Source organism: Stylophora pistillata, chromosome 4 (genome assembly GCF_964205215.1).
Source record: "Stylophora pistillata chromosome 4, jaStyPist1.2, whole genome shotgun sequence".
Taxonomy (NCBI): Eukaryota; Metazoa; Cnidaria; class Anthozoa; order Scleractinia; family Pocilloporidae; genus Stylophora; species Stylophora pistillata.
This window is the reverse complement of record NC_142522.1, coordinates 5,513,885-5,540,963: the sequence shown is the minus strand read 5'-3', so window position 1 is coordinate 5,540,963 and position 27,079 is coordinate 5,513,885. Positions and strand designations below refer to the sequence as shown.

Below are 27,079 nucleotides of genomic sequence, written 5' to 3'. Positions count from 1 at the left end.
AGGGACACGTAAACTAGAAGTGACACTTGAAAATCATGAATCATCCATGTTTGGTTTCGTCGGTGCGGCATTGCGTATTTCAGGTGAGTTACTCAGGTCTTGCATGTTAATAATGGGGATTCCTGTACTTCTAAGTTACCCGGAATAATTAAGCGCTACTATCAAAAATCACATATCTCTCAATTAATCTTTCAGATTTTCTTTTTCAGTTTTAAAACCTGTGCCGGTATTATCGTCGATATCAACATTAGCTAGTCAGTATTACAATAATCATCATTAAGATCCATAACTTTTGTTATTATTAGTATTACCATTGTAGGGAAAAAATATTTTATGTTTGTGTCGATGTTTCCGTTGCTCGGAAGAAATATCTATAATACTATTACCCAAAAAAAGGCTTAATTGTAAAAAAGTGAACCCTGGTGGTGGATGAAAACGTCTATTAGAGTACCAAATAATCTGGTACTCTAATAGACGTTAAACCTAGCATATAAAACATCACTACTTTCATTTTAAATAGGATTTTTCCAGTTCTGTTGTGATGGTTTGTATTGCCCAGACTGCCTGCTACAACTGAATATCACAACGCTAGGACAAAACATAACAATTAACCCAGCAGTGAGCCTGTCTTGTGTAAACACATCCTTCACGGCTGTTTTCGACGCAATCAAACAGCCGGGAAATTTTACAGTGAAGGTGAGTATATAGGCTTTAAGTGTGAGATCAAGATGGCTCATCCTTGACCTCACACAGTCAGTGTATCTATACGAATAGATATGCTGACTGTGTGCTACCAGAGGAAGGCTCCTTGTACAGGCCATTTTATACAGCGCACTATTCACTTAACATTTCTCCATATCAATACAGATTTCCTCTTCGTTTGCAAGCAATCTGGAGAGTACTGTCCATCAGAGGGTATTAGGTCATCTCCATCTTCAAGGCGAAGTCCTTTCTCGTGTAATTTTTAACCTGTCTTCTGATTTAAAATAAACTAATTTTGATAACTTCATTTATCTACTCACTAGCCGTGGTGTTAAAAGAGTGCTATTTCCAATCAGAATACTGCGGAGGGACACAACCTGATGACATGCCGAAAAAGTGGAAATTAACCGATGCTAAACCCTTCGTTAACTATCCAGGTTAGTTGAAAGCAGAGAGCGAAATCTCAGAGCTATACATAGGTACTGATCATAATCACTTCGTTTGACAGGGGTGTTAATTTGGCAAAAATGCACAAATCTGAAGAATATTGAAGGGATAGGTCTTTTCCAGGGCTAGATGCTTCATTTGCCTGTCTTTCGTGCCCCATGAGTATGAGTGTTAGGCTCTGGCTGCTGTGCTATTTCAGCTGTCTTAAAAATCAGTTTTGTTTCTTTAACACTCTCCCGGCGAGACAATGAACATTTAAAGTTCCCAGGCACACTTTCTCGGGTCCCTCCAGTTTTGGCTCCCTGAAAACGCGATGCGTTACTGCAACTGTATAAGATTCCTTTTTACAATACAGGTAGCTTTGCCTTTGTTGATGGGCCTTACAAAGCACAATTGGACAGTCCTTTATTGCCATGGCAACCGTTCCATAAATCTGTGGGCTTATGTCTGCGTTTCAATTACCTCATGCCCGCTAAGTCGAAGCCGACTCTCAAGGTTTACCTACGGGACACAAGTGAAGAGAATCTGGTGTTAATATGGAATTTGACCGGAAACCACGGTGAAAAATGGTCAGCAGCTCAGGTTGCTTGGCCAGGAGCCGGAGGAACTCAGGTTAGAACTGAGAAATGGGGACGAAATGAACTCATGTCTCATCATTCAATCGAAGCTTGATTTTTTTTTCTGGGGTTTATTCTTTTAGATCATTTTTAAAGGAGAAGGCGTTCTTGAAGACGAAATTAACGTTGCATTTGATGACGTCATTATAACTACTGAGAATTGTTTACTACGACCCTACTTTGCTCAGCCAGGTGATCCTGTTTTCATTAAAAGTAAAAGATAGCTTACAACTAAATTAATAACGTTGTTTTCATTGTGAATTCGTCAAGTACATTCTGTTATTTACCTTTGTTACCTGTGGTTATACAAGCCAATGAAGTAAATGGCATTCAATGTCAAGACGTTTGAAAGAAATAACGGCTAATTAAATATTTGATTAGTCTGAGTGCATCTTTTTTGAATGAATAGCTATTGTTTCAAGCTAATGACCGCAGCTACACAATCTTAGACCTTACGAAAAGACATCCAGCTGAATGTTAACCACTAAAATGGTTGATGTATGTTGAAACTTTATACTAACTTCTGTACCTATGTTCAGTTTCTCTCAGCAAACATTCCGCCGGCTTTCCCATCAAATCGAATTTGTTCCATAAGTGATTCTTAAATTTTCCGGTTGCGTTAGGTTTTAAATGTAGCGAAGATCGGTTTACCTGTAAGAACGGCGAATGTGTCAAGACGAATTTGCTGTGTGATGGCGACTTTGCCTGCAAGGATCATTCAGATGAAGAGAATTGTGAGTGTCCTTCCAGTATGTTCGCCTGTAAAGGAGGAGGATGTCTCCTAGCAACGGCAGTGTGTGACGGTTACGAGGACTGTTCTAGCGGAGATGATGAAAGCAGCTGTCGTGAGTTAACTGTTAGGTGTATTTAGTCAAATGATCTTGAAGCAGATGATATCTTTATGGTCTATAAAATGCCGACTGTTAAGGACCCTAGACTTATCTCCAATCAGTGAAACAGCAGTTGCCCAGACTATTACGCTCAAGCGGGCCAATTAAGCAGTTGGTCTCCAACGAAATAGCAATTTTCTAGATTATCGTCGTCTGGTAGTTACTAAAATGCACCGATGATAATTTTTCTTGGCAGCAAATCCATGTCCCTCCAGCCATCAGTGCCTTGATGGATCTTGCATTCCCTGGTCAGACACTTGTAGTCGAACACCCTTCTGCAAGGATGGAACTAACACACCATCTATATGCGGTAAGCAAGATCAGAGTGTTAAGCAAGATCAGAGTGTGAATCAAGCGTAAAAAGAAGGGTAGCAGCTGGGTAACCGTGTCTGCTGGAAAAAGTGATGGTCTGCTTGTTGTTTGCTTGTTTTGGATAGAATGAAAAATCGTAGTCGGGTGGTCCTCCGCATGTTTTACAGGATTTCCTGTATATAGATTCCCCAGGGGTTTCCCTTATCAGAGGAGATTTATATGTAATTTCAGTTAGATTTCCTTATGAAGAGAGCCAGTCACTAGTGGTGATCCTCTTAATTGTGTAATTAACAAAAGTTTGCAAGTCAGACTTTTACGTAGATGTGGTTTTCACGTGGCATTTCATCTTTCTGGTTTCCAGGTTCTACCAGGTGTAATCTTAACGATTTGGCGTGTACCTCCAAAAACTCCACTGGACAAAAGAGATGCAGATCTTTCAGAGGTAGAACGACTTCAGTGTTTCTTCTATACTAACTTTGTTGTGGTTAATTGCAGACCTAATCAGCTATTCTAATCAGACGACTCTTTTTCTTACTAACTCGTAGAGGAATAACTAAAAACTACTGCTTTTTAAGCGAAGCAGATGGTCCAAACATGCACAAAGTGTTCTCTAAAGTGGAAATCAGTAAATTTATTTGTTTCTCAATGATAAATTCAATTTATTCGCCAGAATCAAATTATCTTAAGAACTTGTTTATTTCATTTTGTCCATTCTTTTGAATCACATGGCATTTATTTAGCTATGATAATTTGTCTATGATTGTGTTTTTTCGCCTGTTTGTTTTCTTTCCTGTTTTTAAGTAAATAAGTTTCTATTGGTCCTTTCAGGTAACTGTAACTTTCAAACGGGCCACTGTGGACTAAAGCCTGACAAGAATGCCACTTTCCAATGGACCGTGGGCACTGGTCAGACGCAAACAGAAAGAACTGGGCCGAGTTACGATCACACTTCGTTCAGCAAGGATGGTAAGGCAGCCTTTGCGCAGAAATCACTTCAGTGAGGAAAGAACCAACAATGGGCTAAGCAGAAATAAAGGCTCCAAATGAATTCAATTCTATCGAAAAAATTGATAACGGTTATGACTGAACAAAGCAGTTTTAAAGTAATCTGGGACTACAATGCTTTTGCTGATATCGTACTGGGATCGATCAGGAAAACTCGTGACATTCTATTAACCAATCAGATGCATGACTAAAACCACACACGATTTGGTTACCTGCGCTTAAGGCAGCATGCTTGTCTCACCTCGAGTTCTCATTAGAACTTAAGGGTATTTTCCTTCGCTTTAATTGGCTGTTAAAATCCCCTTGAGACTGCTTTTACGACATCTAATCGGAGAGCGCTCTAAAACCCAGCCATTTCGCTCACTAGGGTCAGAATTCGGATCACGAAAAGGGCAAAAAAAATAGGCGCGCAATATCTTTTTTTGCAGGTTTTTATATCTATATTGAAGCTTCTCGAAGAAACTTTGGAGACGAGGCGAGATTGCTTAGCGACTGGATGAAACCTAATGAGACAGTCTGCGTTAAGTTCTGGTATCACATGCATGGGTCGGACATTGGTAATCTGAGTATTTACCTCAAAACTAACCAATCAGAAACCCTTGTTTGGATGGTTTCGGGAGATCAAGGAAACCGTTGGCGATATGGTCAGACGGCTTTGAATAGCACCCTTTGGTTTAAAGTAAGTATTCAATTTTCCGATAATTATGCAGCGAAGAGGCTTGAAACTATATAATATATTAACACGATTCAGTCATATAAGAGGACGTTAAAATCATCTAAAAATGCGTAATCCACAGTGCATTCTCCCGCAGGAGCTGCTGGCCGGACGAAAGTCTCGCTCTTTCATTGTAGATTTTTTCAATTTCAGCTCCTTTTTAAAATATTTTGTTTTATAAGGGCGTTTAAAAGAGTGCATTGCATTTTCATTTACTTAATCGCATATTTTCCAAAAGTACAAGGTTAAAATCTGAAGTATTTCGCAAAGTAATGAAAAATACGCATTTAAGCTTTGTAAAGGTCAATTTTTGTTGATATCAGGATTGCTATTTTCAGTTTGTACTGGAAGGAGCAGTTGGTACTGGAAGTAAAGGGGATATTGCAGTGGATGATTTTACGGTGGTGGACGGAGCATGTGAAAAAATCTTCAAACAAAGTAGGTATATTTAATTTTAAGGTGATTTAAAGCGATCTAAACAGAAATAAAGTCTTCAAGACAAGTTAACACGAATTACCACGATTTCTCACTATTTTCCCGTCCGGCATCGTCAGTAATAGGAATATTAAGAAGCACAAATTGCATCTATAACCTATTGCTTTTTATGCTTCGTCTCCAGCGAGTCCATACTGCTATTTTGAAGAGAGTGGGTGCGATTGGTACGTTCATGATGGAGGGGTTCTGAATACACATTTGGCGGGAATGGGAAAGCGAGGTAAGCTGTTTGATCGTCAGTTGACAGAAACATAATGATGCTTTATGACCGATAACGGTCGTTTACTTTCCCTTTTCCCATAATTGCCCTAGAAAATACAGAAATTTTAAAATATGTCTTAAAAACGATGTAATAACCTTCAGCAAGTTTCAAAATGGCACCGTCCAGGAACGCACTTTTTAGCATATTTGAAAACGATTTTTCCTAAGTTGGGATATCCTTTGGAATCTTAAAATGCAGTCCTCACTATGATTTCACGTATACTTTTTAATGTCGGCGACAAAATCATATGGTATCCAGAGCAGATCACTCCTTAACACGACGCGTATTTTTTGTCAGTAGAATACGCCTCTCTACCAGTTGGAGCATCAGAACTGCCCTGTTTTCTCTCGTCTCCCATCATCAACAGCATTGCTTATGAATGGAAGTGCCTTCGTTTCTGGCACAAGGTTTCGTTAACTGTGTTATTAAACAACACAAACACGAACAAAACTCAACATCATTTCCATGCAGAAGAGGCGACCAATATGTGGCGTTACGCACAGCTTCCAATACCAGTCAATTCAACTCAAATTCAGGTAGTTAATACTCTCCTTCGCAGCGTTTTGTTAAGTCTCGCCATGCAACGTGAAGCTCGTGAAGAAACGCGTTGTTTACCCTTCTAACAACAGGTGTAACGTGAGAGAGCGCGTTACAAGTCTAGACCACACAAAGGCTGCGAAGGAGAAAAACTCTTAACGTGGTTACGATTTAATGATGTCGTGGTGTCTTCTATGACGGTGTTCTTAGACGGTGTTCCTAGAACTAGAGTGGGTTAGACTTAAACATTCCTTTTTCCCATAACACCTATCTTCTCGTGGTTGTACATGCCTGAGCTTATCATGGTTGCCTTTTTATAACCTACCATAGATTCATTCTGTTGGTGTCTGCAAATTCACTCATGGACCATTTCTGGCCATTGCTAATGTTTCTTTCACCAAAGAACCCTGCAAACTGATTCCTTGGAGTGCTGTTAAAGGTAAGGGTTACGCTAGAGGTTACGTATTCATAGAAAACTGCACTTCGTGTACTGTCACGTTCTTTTTTACGTTGCAGGCACTTGCTGTGCCCATTAACCTCACACTCCTACGACTAACTAATCAAAGTGACGCTATGGTAAACTCATGGATATGCGGTGCAAAATTTTGAATAAAATGAATGTAATTGTACTAAAAGCCAATGATCCTATTCTTCCAATTGAAGAAACATATTAAAGCCGTCAATCCCCTAATAAGAGTTAAATTTTCAAGAAATGAGCGTCATTCATTAAGGGGAATGAATATTTAGATTTTAGAGTTAGATGGCGAAAGGAGGAAGGGCATAATGTTTTGGGAACATTTGGCACGCCCAAAGCTACATTAAAATAGAGAAACTGAATCGATTTTCTTTTTTTCACCCCCAAACTCGCCTCTAACCGTAGGTAAAACAGCTAAGGACGCGGAAAGTATAGGCTACGGTTTATCCTATCCTGTTCTAACTATTTTACCAATAGCTACGTTACTTTTTAATCCCTAACAACCATTAGATTGTCAAAAGCCTCTTGGCATGGAGAATGGAGCTATCTCCAAAAAACAAATCACTGCTTCATCACAATGGGATGCTCACTACGCCCCTTCTCAGGGCAGGTTACATTTTAAACAATCAGGCGTTAAACAGGGATCTTGGTCAGCCAGCGTAAACGACGATAACCAATGGCTTCAAGTGGCTCTGGGAATTCGGTACATGAAGGTCACGGCTGTAGCAACGCAAGGACGGAATGCATATCCTGAGTGGGTAACGAAGTACAAGCTGCAGTATAGCGGGGATGGAATAAGCTTCCAGTATTACAAGGAACCAAAAGATATTGAAGACAAGGTGAGTTGGACTTCACACATCAAAATCATATTACTGTTGTTTTTCTCATCCAAAATAAAAAAATAAATAAATCAATAAACATTTGGCTGAGGTTAGTATCCTTTGGTTTGATTATGTTTGGTGGGGTCGGCTCAGCTCGGGCTGAGTCGATTGGAGTCGCGTCGTATCGGGTCAGGCTGCGTCGCATAAAATCGAGTCGGGGCGGTGCGAGATTGGGAGGGACAGGGTAGAGCAGGTCGACTCGGTTCAGCCTATCTTTTTTGGCCGAGTTTGATTTGATTAAGTTCGGTTCAGAACAGTTCAGGGCGGAGCGGGGCGAGGCTGGTCAGCTTGGCTCGGTTTCGTTGGGTGTTGTTGGATTCGGTTCAGTTCAGTTGAATTTTGCTGTGTTCAGTTTTGTTCTGTTCGTCTCGTTTCGGTAAGGTTTGATCCTGTTCATTTGGTTCGACTCCGTTTTCATTTACATAAGTTCAGGAGGGTAATATGATTTTGAAGTGAGATAGACAGAATTTCCTTTGATCATTTCTACTACTATCTTTTCATGAAGGAATTTGATGGAAATACAAATATGGACACTGTTGTTTTTCATGAAGTTAAACCACCTATAATAGCACGTTTCATCCGCTTTCGACCAATAGCTTGGAAAGATCACATCTCCATGAGAGTGGAGCTGTATGGCTGTAAAGGTAATGTATCTGTTTCACGAATCCACACTGTCTGATATTACACCTTCCAGCGCCTATAATAATCGTTTTTCTTTGTTTTTGGAAATATAGCGCATCAGAAAAACGCTCTCTTCTTCTTTATACCCTGATTCCCTTGCCTGTATATGAGTCTTTATGCGTTGACAACAAAATAATTTGGTGATAGTGGTACCAGAAGAAGTAATAGCAATAGTAGTAGCAGTAGCAGTAACAGTAGCAGTGGTAGTAGCAGTAGTAGTAGCATTGACAGTGGTTGTGGACTGGGAGTGGCACTAGTAGTAGCAGCAGCAGTGGCAGTAGCAGTAACAGTAGCAATGACGGTGGCAGTGGCTTTGGCAGTGGCACTGCCGTGTAGCCTCTTTCTATTCTCCAGCAAAACCTTAAGGGAACCTTCTCTCTTTTAACAAGTAACTCCCAAAATGTTTCAAATGTATTTCTCAGTAGATCTGGTATAAAAAAATTGGCTTACCAGGTGGTTTGATTTTTTTTATCATTTTCCAAAGGGTCTACAGCCATTTCGCATTTTCCGCGGCTGCCATCTTGAATAGCGTGCAGTGAGCTTTAAGCTGATGACGTGTAATGGTTTCTTGGTACTCCTGATGATACTTTATTGCTGTCTCTTGTAGAAAAATTTTATTGAATATGTCGCAGATCTTCATCATCACTTGGAGCCACAGGCACCATGAAGTGTTCGATCGGCGGTCGTCATTTTCAGAATTTTTAATCTGGCGCTTCTCTATATTCTTTATCTTCTACCTCGCTTTCCTGTCTCTCTTCGCATGAAGAATGTTCCGGCTCTTACCAATGGGGAAGAACAGTGACACATTCTCTAAAATTTTCTTTAAACGACAGCAATTTAGCATCAACATGAGTGAAAGACTACACCTTGAGTGCATTGCGCACTATTTTAGATGGCGGCCGCGGGAAATTCAAAGTTGCTGTGATACCCTTCTTTGGAAAACGATAAAAAAAAGTCAGACCGCTTGGTAAGGCAACCTCTTTATGCTAGATCTATTCAGAAGTACATTTGGAACATTTCCAGAGTTATTTGTTAAAACAGGGGAGGTTCCCTTTAAAAAACACGCGCATTTTTCTAAGGAGAGCCATTGAAAATAACCTGATAGGAAAGCAGGCTTATGTGGAAGGCTTTTATCAGTCATAGTTTAGTTGGTCCATTACCGATTCAATTAGATGACAGCCAATGTGACATATCGCAAGACTGGTGCGGATGAAAAGTATCCATGGCTGGAAGAGTCTCAAGAACAAAGAGTTTGACTATAACCATCAGAACGACAGTGGTAATACTGCCAATCACGAACAGGGCGGTGTTAGCGACTATGTTCACTCCGCTGATTTTGGTGGGTAAAATTTTTAATGTATGACTTAAAAAATTACATTACTCTTACACTTCCATGACTTTCTTCTATATCTAAACTGGAAGTTAAAAACTATCTTTTCTAAAAAATTCTCAACTACAATTGTAATGCGCTGCCAAGTCGTTTAACACGGGGATTTCGAAAGACGAACCCAATCCCCAAATATGAAACCCAAGGGCCTAAACTGCTCTGTCACTTGATTTCCTTATTATCGGTGAGTTTGACCGTAAGATTTACAGCGATATAGTCAATTGGAAGCATATGATCTTATTAGTTTATATATTTCTGAATTCTGTTGTACTCGGCGAATATAACTACAGCTGAACATCTCGTAAGTGACCATCCGAAATGTCAAGTCTAGGTTCCTTATCTCGAGTAATTTTCATATGGTGACCGGACCCTTTCTGGCCAACGCTTATGGAAAGCTATAGGAATAACTCTTAGCGGCGTGTTCATGCAGAAAAAGCAAATAACTTAGGATCTATGGTGATTATTTTGTATCTACAGCGCGTTTGGGACAATTCTCGTGAAAAAAACTTGGTTCGTTTGTTATTCCAGTGGTGCTGTCCAAATTTCTCCAGGAACGGAACACAAGCAAAAATTCACGTGGTAAAGCCATTTCGGGAAGCACTTCCGGGGACTCTACTTGAACGACATATGTTGAAACAGTTGATCTCCTACCCGAGGTTGAGCATCTCTAAAAGAGGCCGATTAAGAGAGGTGGTCGCTTACGAGAGTTTCCATTTATTGTAATCCGACTTGGAAACTTTTGATATTTTGAAAAAGTAATCTCTAAAGAGAGGTGTTTATAACGAGAGGCAGTCGCAAAGGGAGGTCAGACTCTAATTTTGTTTCAGCGCGCAAGCTTCTTAGGACAGTCAGGAAAATGTTTACTCGTAATCCTCACTGCTTCCCCTCTGAAATGAAAATTTATCAAATGGAGGCTAAAAATGGATCTGCCTCGTCATTGCATCCTCTATCAAAGTTTCAGCTGTATATGGTTTGCAATATAATTGATAGAAAATTTTTGTGTTAACATTACAGGAATTTTCGATCCAGGAAACTACGAGATTCATCTTCCTGATATTGATCTTGGCTATGTGTCGTTCTCAGAAATTTTATCTCTCCACAAGGGTTTTACGCTCTGCTTTTGGTTAAAGACCTCTCATGATGGTTTTTTCATCGAATATAAAGTCGCCAAGGAACGAGGCGGGTCGCTGCAACTAGGATGCTACGTCAGCAACGACATCTTTGTAATACAGATGAATAACAGGAGGAGGTAGGAGACAAAATATTGAATTCATTCATCGTTGCCTTAGTAGGCGCATAAAAGGGAATTTAAGCAAACTGCATACGCATAAGCAAGGTCAACAAGGACGAGACAGGACCAAACTAAAAGTTTGACGAACCGAAGTATAGCTCTGCGGGCAGTATTAAAAACTATTAGCATTTCGTGGCCATTCTCTACAGAACAACAACGTGATACCGCCAATTTTTCACGAGTCAGAAAAGTGGAACACCGAAAGCAAATAAATCAAGTTTGTATTCTATTCTTTAATGCAGTCAGCGCTGCTATTTGCTAAAAATCAACCCAATTCATATCTTAGCTTCCCTTTTCGTTGACACCATCACTGAGACTGCTTAAGATTCCTAATTTTTCGAGAACCAGTTTGTGTAAGAGGGTGTAAAGGAGAAGGAACAATTTCCAATGATAATACCTCCTGGAATACACTTACTACTGTAACTTAGTGAGTGGCCACATGCCACCATATGGATGAATGGATGGATTGGATGAATAGATGAAATTGAATGCCTGATTATCATTATATTTTATTCATAGCAAAATACCGATGGGCGTGGCAGATGACATGTGGCACCACGTGTGTGTATTGTGGAATAATCGTAAGAGGCTCATGCAGGTGTTCAAAGACGGCGAGAGAAGATATGGTTCATTTGAATTCCATTTTACGCCGAACGAAGGTACTCTTTGTACGGAAACTATTTACATTTTGCTCTATGGCTTCATCAAAAGTGTTATCTTTTATGCGTCTGGTTGATTTTGCTTTGTATTTTTCCACTGCTACTTCCTAAGACCATCTTTAACTTATCGTGATAGATGGTTGACTTTAAACGAGAACGCCGATGTAGAAGTAACTTCTGCGATCAGAAAATTTAAGTGTAGTAACAAAATTGCTCTTGTCTCTTAACCTTTTGCGCACAGGGGAAGGAACCATGACCATTGGTTTCAGAAATTCCAGCGAAAATGCGTCAATTACTTTGGGTGTATTGAGTGGTTTCAATCTGTGGGGTTACCCATTGCCAGTCGAGGAGATACTGCGCATGTCATGTGGATGTGACAGCGAAGATGGTGACGCGAAGGCCTGGATAACAGTCAGAAAAGGGTTGCAAAAAGAAGTAGAAGTGAAGTGGTTTCGAACCTGCAGCGATAGAGGAGGCAAGTTCATAGTCACGAGAATTTGATTGCAATCGGTCCTTCATTTATTGCTCTACAGTTTGAATATGAAAAGACCCTTTTGGCTAGTTTAAGGAAGTTTTGAAACTGAGCAGCGAAACAACAAGGAGAAAAGAGTGAAAAAAATTGTACTTTATCACCTTGCAAATCCAACTCCCGTTTTCCCGGTTACACCACACGCCTGACGTAGAGAGTTTACGCTTAGTTCTTATTGGATGGTCTTCCTTAAAAACGAATAGCCGCAGAATTTGCCCAACGAGGTTCCAGTCCTTTGGCTACAGTAAAAAATCTCTACAAAACATTTATCGCGCGTGTAAATGTTCGTCTAAAGTGTGATACATGTTCATCCATTAAGAATGTCCTCCTTCTCCTTAAACAAACATGTACACATTACGCAAATTTATCTGAGTGGCTTCATCATCTAACAAAATTTGGTTATTAATCCATGTCGGGAAGGCCTTTAGCTCTACAGCTGATTGAGAGAAATTAGTGAAGGGAAGAAATCTGGAACCATGCTCCACTCTGAACCAGGAACCGCTGCATCAATGTCGTAATTTAATTAACTTTTTTCTTAATTTTTTTGTTGTTTTGGTTCGCTCAAAACGTTGTTAAATGTTCCTTGTTCCTTGATAACTTCTCGATAGAGTTTTCGATGATATTCTGTAAATAAAATGCTTTCAATTTTATTTCTGATCCAGGTGGACGACTTGTAGTGGATATCAACGTCACCCGCTTTACCCAGTTGGCTGTTCTCATGAGCCCGCTATACAATAGATCACATGACTGGCATAGTGAGTGCCTAAAGTTTCGTTACATGCTGCGGGGACCTGGAAAGAAGACACTTACAATTTACCAGAAGACAAAAACCTACCGTGGAATTCCAATCTGGATTTCAGGAAGCAATACCGGCAAGAACTGGCTTTACGGACAAGTGCCTTTGAATTCTCTATCTGAGTTTCAGGTATACGTCTCGGGATATTATTTTAGGAGCATGTTCTACTCGGAAAGGATAAAGTGTTCCCAGGTTTTAAGCACAGAAAAGTATGAGAAACACTTAACCAGTTGCCCATCACCAACAGCTTTCCATTGTATTTTGCTTTGAATAAACCTTTCTAGCAGAACGACATTTCTCCCCGAAAAAAATTTCCGTAGCGTGGCGTAAAGTTCTTTGTTCATGGACTTTTTTCCATTTCTATGTCCACTTTTTGGAGTTTTTCGCGGATGACGAGTCACGGTGACCGACCATAAACATGATTTTCTTTTATTATATATTTTTCTTCCTTTTTTGCTTTTGTCTGATACAATAAACAGGTGCTAATAGAAGGTAAAACAGAGACAAGGGAAGACTTGATAGCATTGACGGGACTTTACATTGAGGAGGAAAACCTTTGCCAACACAAACCCTCGTCAGCTAAACAAGGTAAAATTTTTAGTAGATTCATTCATTAAGTGTACTAAACGTCAGTCACATTGTGGGGAGAACTTTTGGGAAAGGATGAAAATTGACAAAGTGCCACTTTCCATCCTTGCCTTTCCGAATTTTTAGAGAAAAAAGAACCTACAGAGGCTCTGTTCGGCCAGAAAATAGATTAACAAGGCAACGCAAAGAGCGAAGAGAGAGAAAGTAAAAGCGTAGCAGAGTGTTCATCTGCTTACCTCCCTCCATGGTTTTCTGGGTTCGATTCCCAACCCAAGCATCACAGATGGATTGAATTTAACGTTGGTGCTATTCTTCGCTTCGCACGTTTAAAAAAAAATATGCCCAATTGTTTCTTAAATATGAGGGGTACTTTCAAGAATAGTCTTATTGGTCGCAATAGTTACATTTGTTGCCTTTTTTTAAGGAATATAAAAACTCTATTCGTTCTCATCAACTTATATTTCTTTTATCTTCTTTCAGCCTGTAACGAAAGATTAACCAACAAAACGGGATATTTCTTTTCTCCTTCATATCCGGGACATTCTCTTGATGACATCTTTTGCAGATGGCTCATAACCGTTCCACCACGTCATATAATACGCTTAAAGTTCCAAGAATTCCGACTCAGGGATCACCCTACGTGTGATAAATGTTTTGTGGAGGTTTTTGATGGTAGCGAAAGAACTCGACCATCTTTAGGAAAATTCTGCGGCTATTTGTTCCCCCCAGATCTCTTATCCTCCTCTAATCATTTCACAATTCTTCTGAGCTGTCAAGGAAATTTGCCTGTAGCCAGATTCAAGGCCTTGTATCGCTCTGTTCCAGGTACGTGAACATAATAATATTCTCATTATAGTGTTTTCGTCGTTATCTTGGTTGCAGTCCGCTACCTTGCTTAGTTATATAGCGTTCCAGGTTTTGAGATCTTTTATTTTTCTTCGTAAGCTGTTTAAGTTTAGTTGTTTTCTTAGGATGGCATGAATTGATATAAAAGTCAGTGAACACCGTTAACGCTCTAAAAACCACGGGGGGTGGGGGGAGGTAGTCTCAGTTATTCCCAAGGTATTTAGAATAGGGGGACTTTTTGGAAATAGGTTCATTATTAAGAGGGCCCTTAAAAAATCACCAAGGCGCAAAATGTGATCGATTAATTTTTTCTGAATGGTCGGGTAGATCTTATGAATACCATACACAATGTGATCCAAAAAGAGACCCGTTTAATTGGTGCAATGTGACTTTGTAAAAACTGCTGTTAAAAAAGAAAGAGTTTGTCGGTTTGCAATACTTTCCCGCGAACATTAACAGTATAACTCTTGGCTTGTTTCTGGGAGTCCTTTAATTTCCTTCCAAAACCGTTTAGAAATTATTATCGATTTTTCTTTCTTTTCTAGTCAACGACAATGACGGACTTTCCTGCTCACGTCAGCAAGGTAAACAATCTTTCCCTCCCGTGCATGAGACCTGCTTCTTATCCTATTTTAAGTTAATTGTTTGTTGCCTTTTCAATTTGAATTGATAATAGTATTATCGTTTTATTTTAGGTTGTCCATCGAGCTGCAAATGCGAAGATTTCGGTGAAGGCAAGGACAAGAAGATTCAAGTAACTGGAATAGACTTGCTCGGTGTTCCAAGAGATCTTCCTCTCAATACAGGAGCTGTGTAAGCAAGAAAAACTCGGAAAAGTTCTCTTGCATTTCTAATCTTAATGTGGTGATATCATCATTTTTATTTTTATTTTTTTGTCGCTTTTCTCAGTGAGCTTTTCTGTTATTTTTCCCACATGATTACATTTTTCATTCATATTTGCTGCAAGTGTCATATTTCTTTCAAGGTTTTTCAAGAAAAATCGGATATCCCAGTTACAGCAAAAGGCCTTTTCAGATCTCGAAAAGCTGGAATATATGTGAGCATATTCCTCATACGGTGATCAAATGTTAAAACTTTCCGTTTAGATCTGGGCTAGCAAAAGGTTTAATGAACCGACTGGAGAATGAAACCAACTGATTATTTCTTTTTGGCTTTTCTAGCGACATGAGCTTCAATATTTTGCTTCGTCTCAGTGAAAACTGCTTTCAAAATGTCTCATCCGTTAAAACAATGTAAGTATAAAATTAGTCACGCCTTGTAAAGATGAATGTCTTAAATATAGAAAAGTCGAGTCTTCGAGATGAAGCGCAGTCCCCAGTTGGAAATACTCCATCCCTAGGTCACCTTTTGTTTGCCTCTTTATTTGACCAGAGCTTGGCAAGACGTTATTTATTTGAATGTCTTAAATGAAAAAGTCGAGTCTTCGAGATGAAGCCGGTATTCCCCAGTTGAAAATGCTTCATCCCTAGGTCATTTTTTGTTTCCCCCTTTATTTGTTGTTTTAATTTTGATTTGATGTGATAATTTGGAAAAGCATTCATAGAAATTGTGGAAAGGTATCCGACGAGGCTCTTGAAACCACTACACTGATAATCTGTTTCAATACTTTTCTTTACATCTTAAAAAAAATTAATAAAAAACACTGACAACAGGAAAACTTTCGTCCGTAAAATAACGAAAAAGGTTGAGTTTCGAAACTGCAGTCTTATTTACGCCCTGACTGCCTTTACCTCTTTGCGCAATTTCGTAACCGAATGAGGCCATAAGGGCTGCTATATGCTTTGGTTAGGAGGTGGCTCCAAGGCTAGTATCAGATTGTACTTAACCGAATGAGGCCATAAGGGCTGCTATATGCTTTGGTTAGGAGGTGGCTCCAAGGCTAGTATCAGATTGTACTTAACCGAATGAGGCCATAAGGGCTGCTATATGCTTTGGTTAGGAGGTGGCTCCAAGGCTAGTATCAGATTGTACTTAAACTGAATTTAAAAATGTACCTTTTTTTCCAGGCGATTGAACTCCAATTTTTTAAGATCTCTTCCCGAAGGTGTTTTTCGTGGAATTCCTAATCTACGTGTTCTGTGAGTATTTACGTGACTTATAAATCCGGCGTTCGGGGCACTTTTCTGAATGTAGATCGACTTTAATCACTTTGACTAGTTAAGGTAATGGGAGCCAGTAGGAAATCAAAGTAGATATTGTCATAAAATCTTTTATTGAGCTCGAGAAAATGCGAAGGACCAAGGATTGCATGCGATTTTATCTATGTATCTTATTTGCCGAGAGGATGGCACAAATTTTCCCAACCAGTCACAGAACTTAAAGTGCGGCAATCTCGCAGTCCTCTCGACAACTTAAATTTAGTGGACATCGATGTGATTTTTTTCAGTGATTTGGGGAAAAACCTTCTACAAAGACCAATGAGAGGAGTTTTGGATGGACTATCAACTGTAGAGGTTTTGTAAGTATCATATTCTATATGAATTCTACAGTTCCTATTTTTTGACATGAAGCTGCAACCTCGTTCCCAGGGCGTCCCCTCTTTGAAAAGAAAAGTGCCCTGGGAACGAGGTTGATGAAGCTTTTTAACTGCAACAAGAGACAGCCTTGATCAAACCTTTTTATTCATTTACAGGGGCTTGCGTTCAAACCAGATTGAGCGGCTGGAATATGGCGTTTTTGAAAACAAGAGCAATATGACCCATTTGTAAGTTTATTTTTCCTTCATTTATTGGGATTGTTTGGTTTTTGGCTACTAGTAATAATAATAGTAATAATTACGATCGTTTATTCAACCTTTTTGCAGCATACACTGAATTACAAGACGGATCATTAATTACAAATACTTCTATGTTACACCTAAATATAACTATTAAAGAAATCAATTAAATGTAAATATTGAATACTATGTAAATATTAAATACTATGAGTATTAAGACGAATCGTAATTTGGTATTTTAAACATGGTTCTGGTATTTGATGGTGAAAAAATTTCCGAATCTATTAGATCTTGGAGAGGCAGGTACAGACACAGTTTCTCCTGTCCTGAGGGCATATGGTCTTGTGAATCCAAAACGAGGCACTAACTTTCGTAGTAGGTCGGAAGAACAGTAACTTCGCTTGAGGAATGTTATGCACGCATCCTCCCTCCTCTGGCGCAGAAAAATTAAGCCTGATTTCTTAAGCGCGTCCTCATAACTCAAAGACGGAAAGATAACTTTTAGTGCCTCTTTTGTACCGATTCAATGTGATCACTTAAGTATTGCGTGAGGCCAGCCCAGCTTCACAGGGATACAACTTCCTATGAACAATCAGCTCTCTGTTGTGACCTGCTGCGAGTTTTCCTGTTCAATGAAATATAGATTATAAGATTAAAAACTATCTAGGGATTTTTTCTTTTTCGAGCCTGGTCACTGATTAAAAAAAAGCGTTTCTTCTGTTGAATTTAATCGTTACTTTTGGAATTGCTTATTTTCAATTAGATACCTCCAGGATAACGAACTAATAACACTACCAGAGGGCCTGTTTGAAGATCTTTCACAGCTGAAAGTACTGTAAGTGTTTCCATCCAAGTGGTAGTTTTCAGTGAAGAAAGAAACGAGTAATGTTGAAAGTAGGAATAATTGCCTGCTGTAAGGAGCCTTTTTTCACATTCCTAGTAAATAATGTTCCCGAAAGGCTATTGTTTTTTCTTGCTATGTTTACGCTCGATAATGAGAGATCCGTTCTCCCGTTATTGAGTGTCAACAATTCTGAAATTCAAACAGGGAAAATGTCAGAAAGAGAAACAGATTTCAATGTTTTTTCTCCTTTTCCAAGATCTGGACCGCTATGCCATAGATTCAAATTTTAAATAATTGCTTGCACCCTTCAAGTTTCCTGACTTTCCTGAAACGGGCATTGCTATAGGAAAATCTGTAGCGGGATTAAATGCTCTCGGCCATTGTCAGTCAGTATAAAGTTCCCCTTTCTAGTTTCCCTATATTTCCATGTAGGCTAATAGACAGAGTTTGACGTTAGATCAAGCTAACATCCTTTAGCGGATAGTAATGTACATTCCTGCCTCTGAAATACATTATTTTGCATGGATACTCGTGGAAGAATTTGCCGATCAACCCTGACGCAATTCTCATCTCAACTTGAATCTCCACAGATTCAATCTGTGCTCAGTATACTACGTTTTTCTAAATAGTTCAGCCAGTTGCAATAGAGAACCCAAGCGAGAACCATTTGGATCCTTATCAATGCTAGGAAATTTATTTTCAACTTTACTATTATCCTTATCGCGCTTTTCCTTAGAGACCTTAGTGGTAACAAGCTGACAACAGTCTCAAAGGGAACTTTTAAAGGACTCAAGTCACTGGAATACTTGTAAGTTGACCCTTTATCAATTGCTATACTCTTTAACAAAAAAGTTTGGTGGTAAGCTCTGAAACTGTCTCAAATCCAATCTTTGATATGATAAAACTGTTCATCTTTACATTTATTCCTTTCACTCTATTACTACAGATATCTCAACGATAACAAACTATCCGATGTACCTTCCGATGCTTTCAGTGAACTGAAAAACATGAAGTATTTGTGAGTATCTTTTACTCCAAGTGTGTTCAACGCTGCGTGGCGCACTAGCTTGTTTTACTTCATTGCGTGCTTTCCAATATTGGCTTTTCAATATTGGCTAGTGTTGGCCGATATTGGCCAACCAGATCTACAGAAAATACCGAAAGAAGCCTTGGGAAATAAGATAAACACACGGAAACCGATGTCAATTACCAAAAATTTGAATTTGAGTGGTTGAGAATGAGGTGCAAACTTTCTTAAACAATGTAAGACAAATCCAGTGTTATCTCGAATTGCTTTCCACACTTAATCAGAATTGCTCCAGGGGAAGTGTTAGGCAGCATTGTTAATCGTACTTACCATGAACTATTTTCGTTTAGGAAACTCGACCGCTTCATCTTGTGCTGCTACGCTAAGAAATCAATCGCAGGAGTTGATTGCAATTCTCCAGTCGATGAATTTTCCAGCTGCGACGACCTCATGAAAAACAAGCCGGTTCAGGTCTGTATCTGGATTCTTGGAATCCTCGCCTTACTAGGCAACCTCCTTGTCATTATATGGCGCACCATTGATAAAGAGGAAAACAGGATTCAGTCCTGTTTGCTGACTAATCTGGCCGTAGCTGATCTGTTAATGGGCGTGTATCTATTAACAATCGCTATTATGGACTTGAGATGGCAAGGGGAATACTTCAAACATGACATCAAATGGAGATCGGGTATGGGTTGTCAAATTGTTGGAGCTCTTTCGATGCTCTCAAGTGAAGTGTCTGTCCTGATTCTCACCATTATAACCACAGACCGACTAATTTGTATCGTCTTCCCATTCAAGTTCAAGCGCCTTACTTACAAAGCGGCCGTCCTTTCCTGCATGGGTGTTTGGATATTTGGCGTGGTCATATCTTTGATTCCTATCACCGGAATAAACTACTTTTACGATGAAAGTGGGGATTTCGATTTCTACAGTCGCTCTGCCGTTTGCCTTCCTCTTCAGCTCTCGGGGGGCACACCGGCTGGCTGGGAATATTCCGTGACAATATTTGTTGGCCTGAACTTCATTTCGTTCACTTTTATCCTCGTAGCGTATATTTCGATGTTTTGGACGGTAAAGCGTGCTGCTCGTGCAGCGCGATCGACGAATTTCAAAAACGAATCTGCCATGGCTAAAAGACTTGTTTTCATTGTGATGACAGACTTCTGCTGCTGGGTGCCAATCATTATAATCAATGTTTTATCTCTAACTGGAAATTTTGAGGATCCAAATAAAGTCGCTTACGTGTGGATTGCAGTATTTGTTCTTCCGCTAAACTCTTCTCTGAATCCAATCCTGTACACGTTTTCCACCCAGCGAACAAAACGTAGCTTAACGAAAAAAGGAAAAAATGTCACTGGTATGGTCATGAAGACATTAAACTACCGTATGCCAAGTGAGTAATGACAATCATCAGTAAAAGAAATACACATTTAAGGTAACCTTAGGCTTTTCCAGGCACCTAAATGGTTGGGATTAGCCTCGCCGAATCGTCATTACTTATCTCTCTGTCGGTTACAAATAAAAGAGAAAAAACAACCATTTGAGTGGAAATGGGTGATCTTTTCAAAAATTTGGTGTCAGACAGGTAGGAAAAACAAGTACACCTATGACAAATGGTGTGTCTGGACCCCTCCCCCCCTCTTCCCACCCTTCTCCTGGGTCCTTGAATTTGATAAAGGTTTTCTTTTTCATTTAAGGTCGAAAGCAGACAGTCGATTGGTTGAAAACATCTGATGATGCGACTCTGGTTTCCAATGTCATTGCGTATTCCAGTCCACTGCCATCACGAGTGGTAGAAAAACATGAACGAGACCATGGTAAACATACGACGCACGTTAAACTGAAGCTGATTGAAGAAGTGGATATTCTGCAAGACGACACCGCTGGAAAAGCTAGCACTGTAAGTGTGTGAAAACGTTTTATCAAAAGAACATTCTTACGCTCTTGACCCACATGACTCGAGACCTTCGATATCGCTGATCCAAGCAGTATGTGATACGCGTGTCACATATCAGTTTCTGCGTTGGAACGCCAACACCGCGAAGGTCTGTGGCTCGATTCATCGTTGGCAATCAATTTTTCTTTTCACACACCCACGACAAGACAAGTAATTTCTTGCTCTAAACTTCGATTTTGTTTGGGGTAGATTAATTGAGCTGTACAAGGGTCTTTAAAGTGGTCTGTCAACCTGTCTCCCTGTCACTCAGCTGGTAAGAGCACTGGACTCCAGGCAGAGAGGTCTTGACTCGAGACTGACCAGGTCTCTGTGACGTGTGCTCGGGAAAGAAACCGGACTATCGTTTCCAATTCCTCTCTCTAGCAGGAGAATAAATAAGTACCAGCGAACTGACAGAGACTAGACTTGACTTTAACACTTTATGGTTAGCTCAATGGATAGAGCGCTGGACTGTTGTGCGGGAGGTCGAGGGTTCGAGCCCCGGCCGGACCAACACTCAGGGTCTTAAAATAATTGAGAAGAATTTGCTACCTTTCTATAACATCAAGAAATGGTTAGATATTCTAGTCTTCTCGGATAGGGACGAATAAATGGAGGTCCCGTCTCCTGCAGGGTTGGGGTAGGAGACGTTAATTTCCCACACACGAGATTACTGTGTGATGGATGTCCTCCCCTGGGGTGGGATGGGTGGGATATAGGGCGCACTTAATTTGGAACCTCGCTCTGTTGTGCGACCCTCACCACACTCTGGTGAAAGTGATTAAATAAATAAATAAATAAAGCAAGGAAAGAGAAGTTTTTTTTTTTTTCGGAATGAATCAAGGAGGACTGGCAAAGCTCACGGTCGCATAAGATTAAGTCGTCCTAACGAATCTTTGCCGTCATAGGGTTACGCTGTAGCATGGTCAGAGGAAAGAGACATTTTAAGCATGGTGTTACTGAAATACTTCGCAAAAGAACACAAACAAGACTGGATTCGAGAAGTTGATGTGGCAAAACGCTTATGTAGTGAGAGAGAAGAGTTTCCTGTCCTTCTCAATTACCGTTGGCATTCTAAAGGCGAGTAAATGGACGATGCTTTATACTTTGTCCTCTAAACGGAAGCATATTCTGTTAGAATTTTTAATTGTTCAACAGCAGAAAATTTCTGGAAAAATTAAATTTTTCAAGAAATCGGACGCAATTACCGGCCAATTTCCTGTTAAGCCTGTTACGCTTCATTTTAAAACGTATTCAATAAATGAAAACTTCTCATCAACCGAGCCCGAGGTCCGTACTGCAAGTTACGTGACCGCGGTTCCTTAACAGTTTGGACGGAGAAAACGAGGTCAGAAAGACAATCATATTTCTGGGTACAAATGATGGAGAAATTTTCAATTAAAAAAAATTTGGAATTTAACAGACGATACAGGAAAATACCGCCCGCTAAATTGACCAATCATAGTGCACGCGCGAAGTGAGCGATATAATGATATATGGTAGCTGCCATTATTTTATGCAGAGAAAGCATTAGCTCCTTTCACCCAGGTTTCCTTAAGGGAGGATAAAAATGAAATTAAACGATTCAAAATGGATGTAAAAAAAGTATCCAAGATAACTCCTGATATTAGAGCTTGTTTTTTTTACAGAGTTTCCCTGACTATTCAAATAAAGCTGTTTTCCAGCCATCGAGGGTTCCTTCGATCAGCTCGTTTAGGAATTTTAGTCAGTTATTTTGCTCTCTTTCATAAATATTTCTTCAGTGCTCATTGTTTGCATTAAAGCAAGTCCCCGATCTTTCTCTGCAGCCCGTGACCATAGCATCGAGCACGGCAAAGTGAAGATCCGCGAGTTACAGTCGAATAGTTTGTAAGTATGCAATGTTTTCATCTGAAAAGGAAATTTTAAAAGAAAACTGAGCTTTTATTTTCTACTAATTTCTTTCCTTTTGCTTCAGACTTATTTGCTACGATTTTGTGTCGAGTTCGACATTGCAAAATTTTCTTTGCAATAAAGGAACTGTCATCAACTTTGATGCGGTTTGTGCTATAGCCTGTGACGTCATCGGCGCTATAGAACGACTACAGGAACTTGGGATGGTTCATAACAACGTCACAACAAGCAACATTTTCATTGGTCACTGCCTAAGGGTAAATAAAGTTTCTGCTTTTTTGTGATCAACAAAATTGTGTTGGATACTGGGAAATATTTGGCTCGCGGTCACGAAGTACAGATCTCGAGCCAAATATTTTTCCATCCAACCTTCAACCATAATCAACGAATGTATATTTTGGTTTATTTTCAGCTTCCTCCTGTGAGAGCAGTCCTGGGTGGACTATCTCGAGTGTCTAAGGAGAATGAACCAGCTTCATTTACAAGCTCGGGAGCTGATGAGCACAGTGATCACGGCAACGATATTGAGCAGTTCGGACAGTTGATAGCTACCTTATTAGGACACTGTCATGGGTCCAGTGAATACGTCCAGGTAAGGTTATCATTTGACAGCTCGATAACGAACCGCTGATCAGTAAATGAGCCGACGATCCTCTTCTCTCTCCTTTACTTATGACCAATGCACGCAGTAACTGAGATGGCAGATTTGACGAGATTTCGTCAATCCAAGGGAATATTTGACGATGTTGGCGGGTTTTAGTTAAATTTGTCAAATTATTTTGTTTCTGATACCAAACGATGTATTTTGGTGCTCGATGACATGTTCTCCCTATCAGAAAAGTATCACGAAGGGTAATTGCACATTTTTTTAAAAAAACCTTAAGTCTGCCTCCTATTTGTCAGTGAATCAACCTTGGCCAATTTTTTGTCGTTTTGCCTTTTAATTTTGAGATATAATAGCATCCCATTATCGATTGCACTTCGCTGCATTCCATTACAATACAGAACACGTTTCATTGCATTCCAATAATTCATTGTATACTGATATGCTGTTCTGCATTACACCAAACTATATTGTGTTACACTGTCATACACAATACATCGCATTGCAATGTATCGCATTGCAAATAGCAGACTACAGAATGCAATGTTGTTCTCGGCCCTACGTTTCTTTAATCCAGCAGAGCATCTACAGCATGCCCCGACAAGCGTTTGGAATTGGATATTAAAACATTGCGCGATTCAAAGCCACATAGCCATTACAGTTTTTGTTTCTTCAAGCTGAAAGAACTAGGTTTTTTTCTTCTAACTTAAAATTGGTTTCTCTGCAGTTGCATGAAATCATGAACCTGTGCTTTAAAGAAACGGCAGAAAACAGACCTAAAGCGGCTTATATCCGGGAGTTGTTAGAAGAGCTTCGGTACTGTGTCGGAGTCTGGGATACATATCTATAAATGGAAAGAGCTTGGTACAGCATTGCTTTACTGATTACAACTATTATCTTCGGACGGACAGTTCTTGTATTATTACGTTGTAAATATAAACTAACTATACTGGATGTTCATTGACTTAAAGCTGATTTTAATAAATTATCTATATAATATTGAGTCCATCATTGCCAATACTGACAATACTTGTATTATTTCGATATAATTATTTACCCATTTGGCAGGAAGTTCAAAATATTGGAGCTGATTTTAATAAACTTTATCTATATCTTTATTGTGTCCTTCATAGACGTGTGTTATCAATGGTTTACTTACAGGATGCATCAAAAGCCTGGAATTCACAGAAAGTATTAACTAGATTTGTATAGTAGTATACAAAGTATATCATTACAAAGTACACGAGTATAATAGCAGAACGAATCAGATGACACGAGTCTTATTACCAATTAATCATAAATATTACAATTTCCGGGAAAAGGAGAATAGCCAAGATATGAAAGAAAGGGAAAATTTGCATGAAAAGATTGACAAAGGAGGCGTATATTTTTTAATGTTGATTTAAACTACAGCATTGGATGTGATTATCTTATTGAACTGTCCAATAAAAAGCAGTCCGATAGCAACTTGGCAAGTAAATAGTGGAAAATAGGAGCGTTCTGAGCCAATTACAATCATGGAAATCGTAATTTTCATGACTGAATAAGAAATCAGTTACGTAAAACCAAGCATATTACAGGGTTGATACTTTGATAGGAATCTATGGAAACAATTTACACGGAGTCCTCGATTATGGTTATGAGTTATCATTCAATTATGGTTATGAGTTATCATTCAATGTCTTTGCGAATTATTCCAAGAGCTTATTAGTTTGAATTAAAAATAGCCTAAGGATCAGCCTCTCTCAAGGGGAGGCGGGGGAGGGGAAGGGAGGAGCCTGACACAAATCTATATCGAGAGCCATTCCGCCCTCTTGTAATTAAATCAAAACCTCTTCCAGTTTGCCTGATATTCGAGATGTGGGTTCATATGTCAACTGTCCTCTAGAGTTTAAACACTCACACAAACGAACGTAAACACAAATCGATTCGGACTCACCAAGTCTCAACAGTATGTGCTTCATCGACTACCAAGACCGACACATCCATCAATTTGTTTTCTTCGGATAACCACTGCTCAGCACTACCAAAGATTATTTCTGCATTCGCTTAGGTTCCTTTGTTGCTCGAGTCTAATGTCACAGCTTTTATACCATATTCGACGGGCTTATCGACTTGCAGGCGTCGAACAAGTTCGAGAAGATCAATTATAATTATCTTAAAGTCCTTTTCTTCTTTCTTTACATCTTTCCAGATGGAATAGAACAACTTTGGTAGAATCTGGGAATCTGGTAAATCAAACTCTTCCGGTAACCCGTTAGAAGGACGCCGAGAACATCTTGATGGCACAAAACTAGCTTTTTTATGCATTCGAGTTGACCCGACTTCAAAGTCATTCCTGGAAAATATTCTAGAGAAGTCTCAAGACACTTTACAAACTTCTTTTCGTTTATTATCAGAGACATTCAAGGGCAACTATTCACACTAACGGCATTTCAAGATGGCGTCGTCACAAACGGTGTGAACAAGTTTACTTCCAGTTCTCTTCTATTGTCGCCTTAGCCAATCAGCGTTTCGACCGTTCAGCGGCCGAAGAACACGGCTCTCGATATAGATTTGTGTCAAGCTCTCCTCTCGCTCTCCTCCCTTCCCCTTCCCCCCCCCCCCTCCCCTTGAGAGAGTCTGATCTTCATTCTAAATTAAAGATAGAAGTCAACTTGTGCAGCTGCTAAAATGTTTTGGTAGCATGTGTTTACAGGAAGTCCAAATTTTGCCTTACTGAAAGGTTTCGCATAATTTATTGAGACAAGCTCGGTATGCTGACGATAAAAGCACAGAATTTACGTGAGTGGTATGAACTATTAGAAGCTGACTTCCTCACTCTTATTATTTATTCTTGTTTGTCGTGGAAAGGCATCAATTAACCTTAAGAGAAAAACGAGAAAAAGCAAGTATCTCATTGAAGGTTGCAGCATTTGATTGTGCGGAAGTGTAATGCCATTAGAATTCTCAATAGATGTAGTTTAAAGCGTTTCAAATGCAGACTGCAGGCACGCCTCAAAGTCTATAAGTTGATGGAGATTAAGTTGGCCACTCTGATCACCAATATCACGCTTTTCCGCGTCCATGACGTCCCAAAAGGGCGACAACATGAACGAGACCATAGTGAACACATGATGCACGAGAAATTGAAGCTGATGAAGAAGTGGATATTCAACAAGACGACCCCGCAAGAAAACCTGCTACTGTAAGTGTGAGAAGAAATGTTTAGTGAAAGAAAATATCTTGATATCCTTGGGGGATAGATTTGTGGAGCTAAGCCAGTACATATGATATGCTACCTAGCGAACCGTGTGTCGATGTTGGTTATTGGTCGGAGCATCTTACCAGTCTGTAGGAGGTAAAAGAGTCGATTTCTGTTAGGATCCCCGACTTATTCTTCATCTCAGTAGTCACCCGGCCTTTTTGCATAAATTTTGGTAGGAGAGTTGGTGGTCTTGTGTCAGAGCACTGGACTAGATTCCACAAAGAGAGGTCTGATTTCAAACCCTGGTTAGTTCATCGAGTCGTTTTCTTGGGCAGGACACTTTACTTTCATGAGCATTTGCTGTATACCCAGCAGTATAAATTATTAGCACGAACAGACAGAATTACTCGACTTAAAGACTTGTTGACGAGAGGGAAGGGGGGGAGGCTTCAATTCGTACGGGCTATTTGGCTCGTACAGGTTTAACCTTCTCAAAGAATCTTTGTTGTTACCATCTTATACTGTAGCTGGTCTGAGGAAGTAAACATTTCAAGCATGTTGTCATTGAAATAGTTCGCCGAAGAACACAAAGAAGACTGGATTCGGGAAGTTGATGTGGCGAAGCACCTGTGTAGTGAGAGAGAAACATTTCCTTTTCTTCCCGATTACCGTTGGTACTCTACAAGCGAATGAGTGGAAGATCTTTACCTTTTGTCCTCTGAAAAGAAACATT

General features: G+C 39.7%; 2 protein-coding genes across 5 annotated transcripts; both read left to right on the top strand.

The window, feature by feature from the left end:
* On the top strand, window positions 1-9,281 carry LOC148732125 (uncharacterized). Its single transcript, XM_088756296.1, has 17 exons — window positions 1-83; window positions 521-696; window positions 1,026-1,139; window positions 1,505-1,761; window positions 1,850-1,958; window positions 2,390-2,611; window positions 2,853-2,966; window positions 3,330-3,410; window positions 3,797-3,934; window positions 4,402-4,652; window positions 5,027-5,126; window positions 5,308-5,403; window positions 5,746-5,981; window positions 6,313-6,421; window positions 6,968-7,296; window positions 7,844-7,982; window positions 9,157-9,281. Exons 3-17 carry the CDS (start codon window positions 1,088-1,090, stop codon window positions 9,165-9,167), a joined length of 2,244 nt encoding a protein of 747 aa, XP_088612422.1. The 5' UTR covers window positions 1-83; window positions 521-696; window positions 1,026-1,087; the 3' UTR covers window positions 9,168-9,281.
* On the top strand, window positions 9,226-24,277 carry LOC148732124 (uncharacterized). 4 transcript variants are annotated; one of them, XM_088756259.1, is made up of 24 exons: window positions 9,226-9,358; window positions 10,421-10,655; window positions 11,217-11,356; window positions 11,598-11,831; window positions 12,548-12,810; window positions 13,161-13,269; window positions 13,750-14,094; window positions 14,661-14,699; window positions 14,811-14,928; window positions 15,101-15,172; window positions 15,297-15,368; window positions 16,143-16,214; window positions 16,523-16,594; window positions 16,769-16,840; window positions 17,616-17,687; window positions 18,433-18,504; window positions 18,643-18,714; window positions 19,074-20,119; window positions 20,424-20,626; window positions 21,571-21,742; window positions 22,471-22,531; window positions 22,620-22,812; window positions 22,968-23,147; window positions 23,887-24,277. In XM_088756259.1, exons 1-24 carry the CDS (start codon window positions 9,229-9,231, stop codon window positions 24,007-24,009), a joined length of 4,167 nt encoding a protein of 1,388 aa, XP_088612385.1. In that variant the 5' UTR covers window positions 9,226-9,228; the 3' UTR covers window positions 24,010-24,277. The 4 variants fall into 4 exon arrangements, with proteins under 4 accessions (XP_088612385.1, XP_088612384.1, XP_088612386.1 ...); XM_088756258.1 differs by having other exon boundaries at window positions 22,426-22,531; XM_088756260.1 differs by lacking the exon at window positions 15,101-15,172 and having other exon boundaries at window positions 22,426-22,531.
* Window positions 24,278-27,079: the final 2,802 nt, after the last annotated feature.

Coding starts and splice junctions, on each gene's coding strand:
- LOC148732125 (XM_088756296.1), top strand. CDS start 1,088: ATGCCGAAAAAGTGGAAATTAACCGATGCTAAACCCTTCGTTAACTAT. Junction 1,140..1,504: donor ACCCTTCGTTAACTATCCAG/GTTAGTTGAAAG, acceptor TTTACAATACAG/GTAGCTTTGCCTTTGTTGAT. Junction 2,612..2,852: donor AGATGATGAAAGCAGCTGTC/GTGAGTTAACTG, acceptor TTTTCTTGGCAG/CAAATCCATGTCCCTCCAGC.
- LOC148732124 (XM_088756258.1), top strand. CDS start 9,229: ATGAAAAGTATCCATGGCTGGAAGAGTCTCAAGAACAAAGAGTTTGAC. Junction 14,095..14,660: donor CTTGTATCGCTCTGTTCCAG/GTACGTGAACAT, acceptor TTTCTTTTCTAG/TCAACGACAATGACGGACTT. Junction 18,715..19,073: donor CTGAAAAACATGAAGTATTT/GTGAGTATCTTT, acceptor ATTTTCGTTTAG/GAAACTCGACCGCTTCATCT.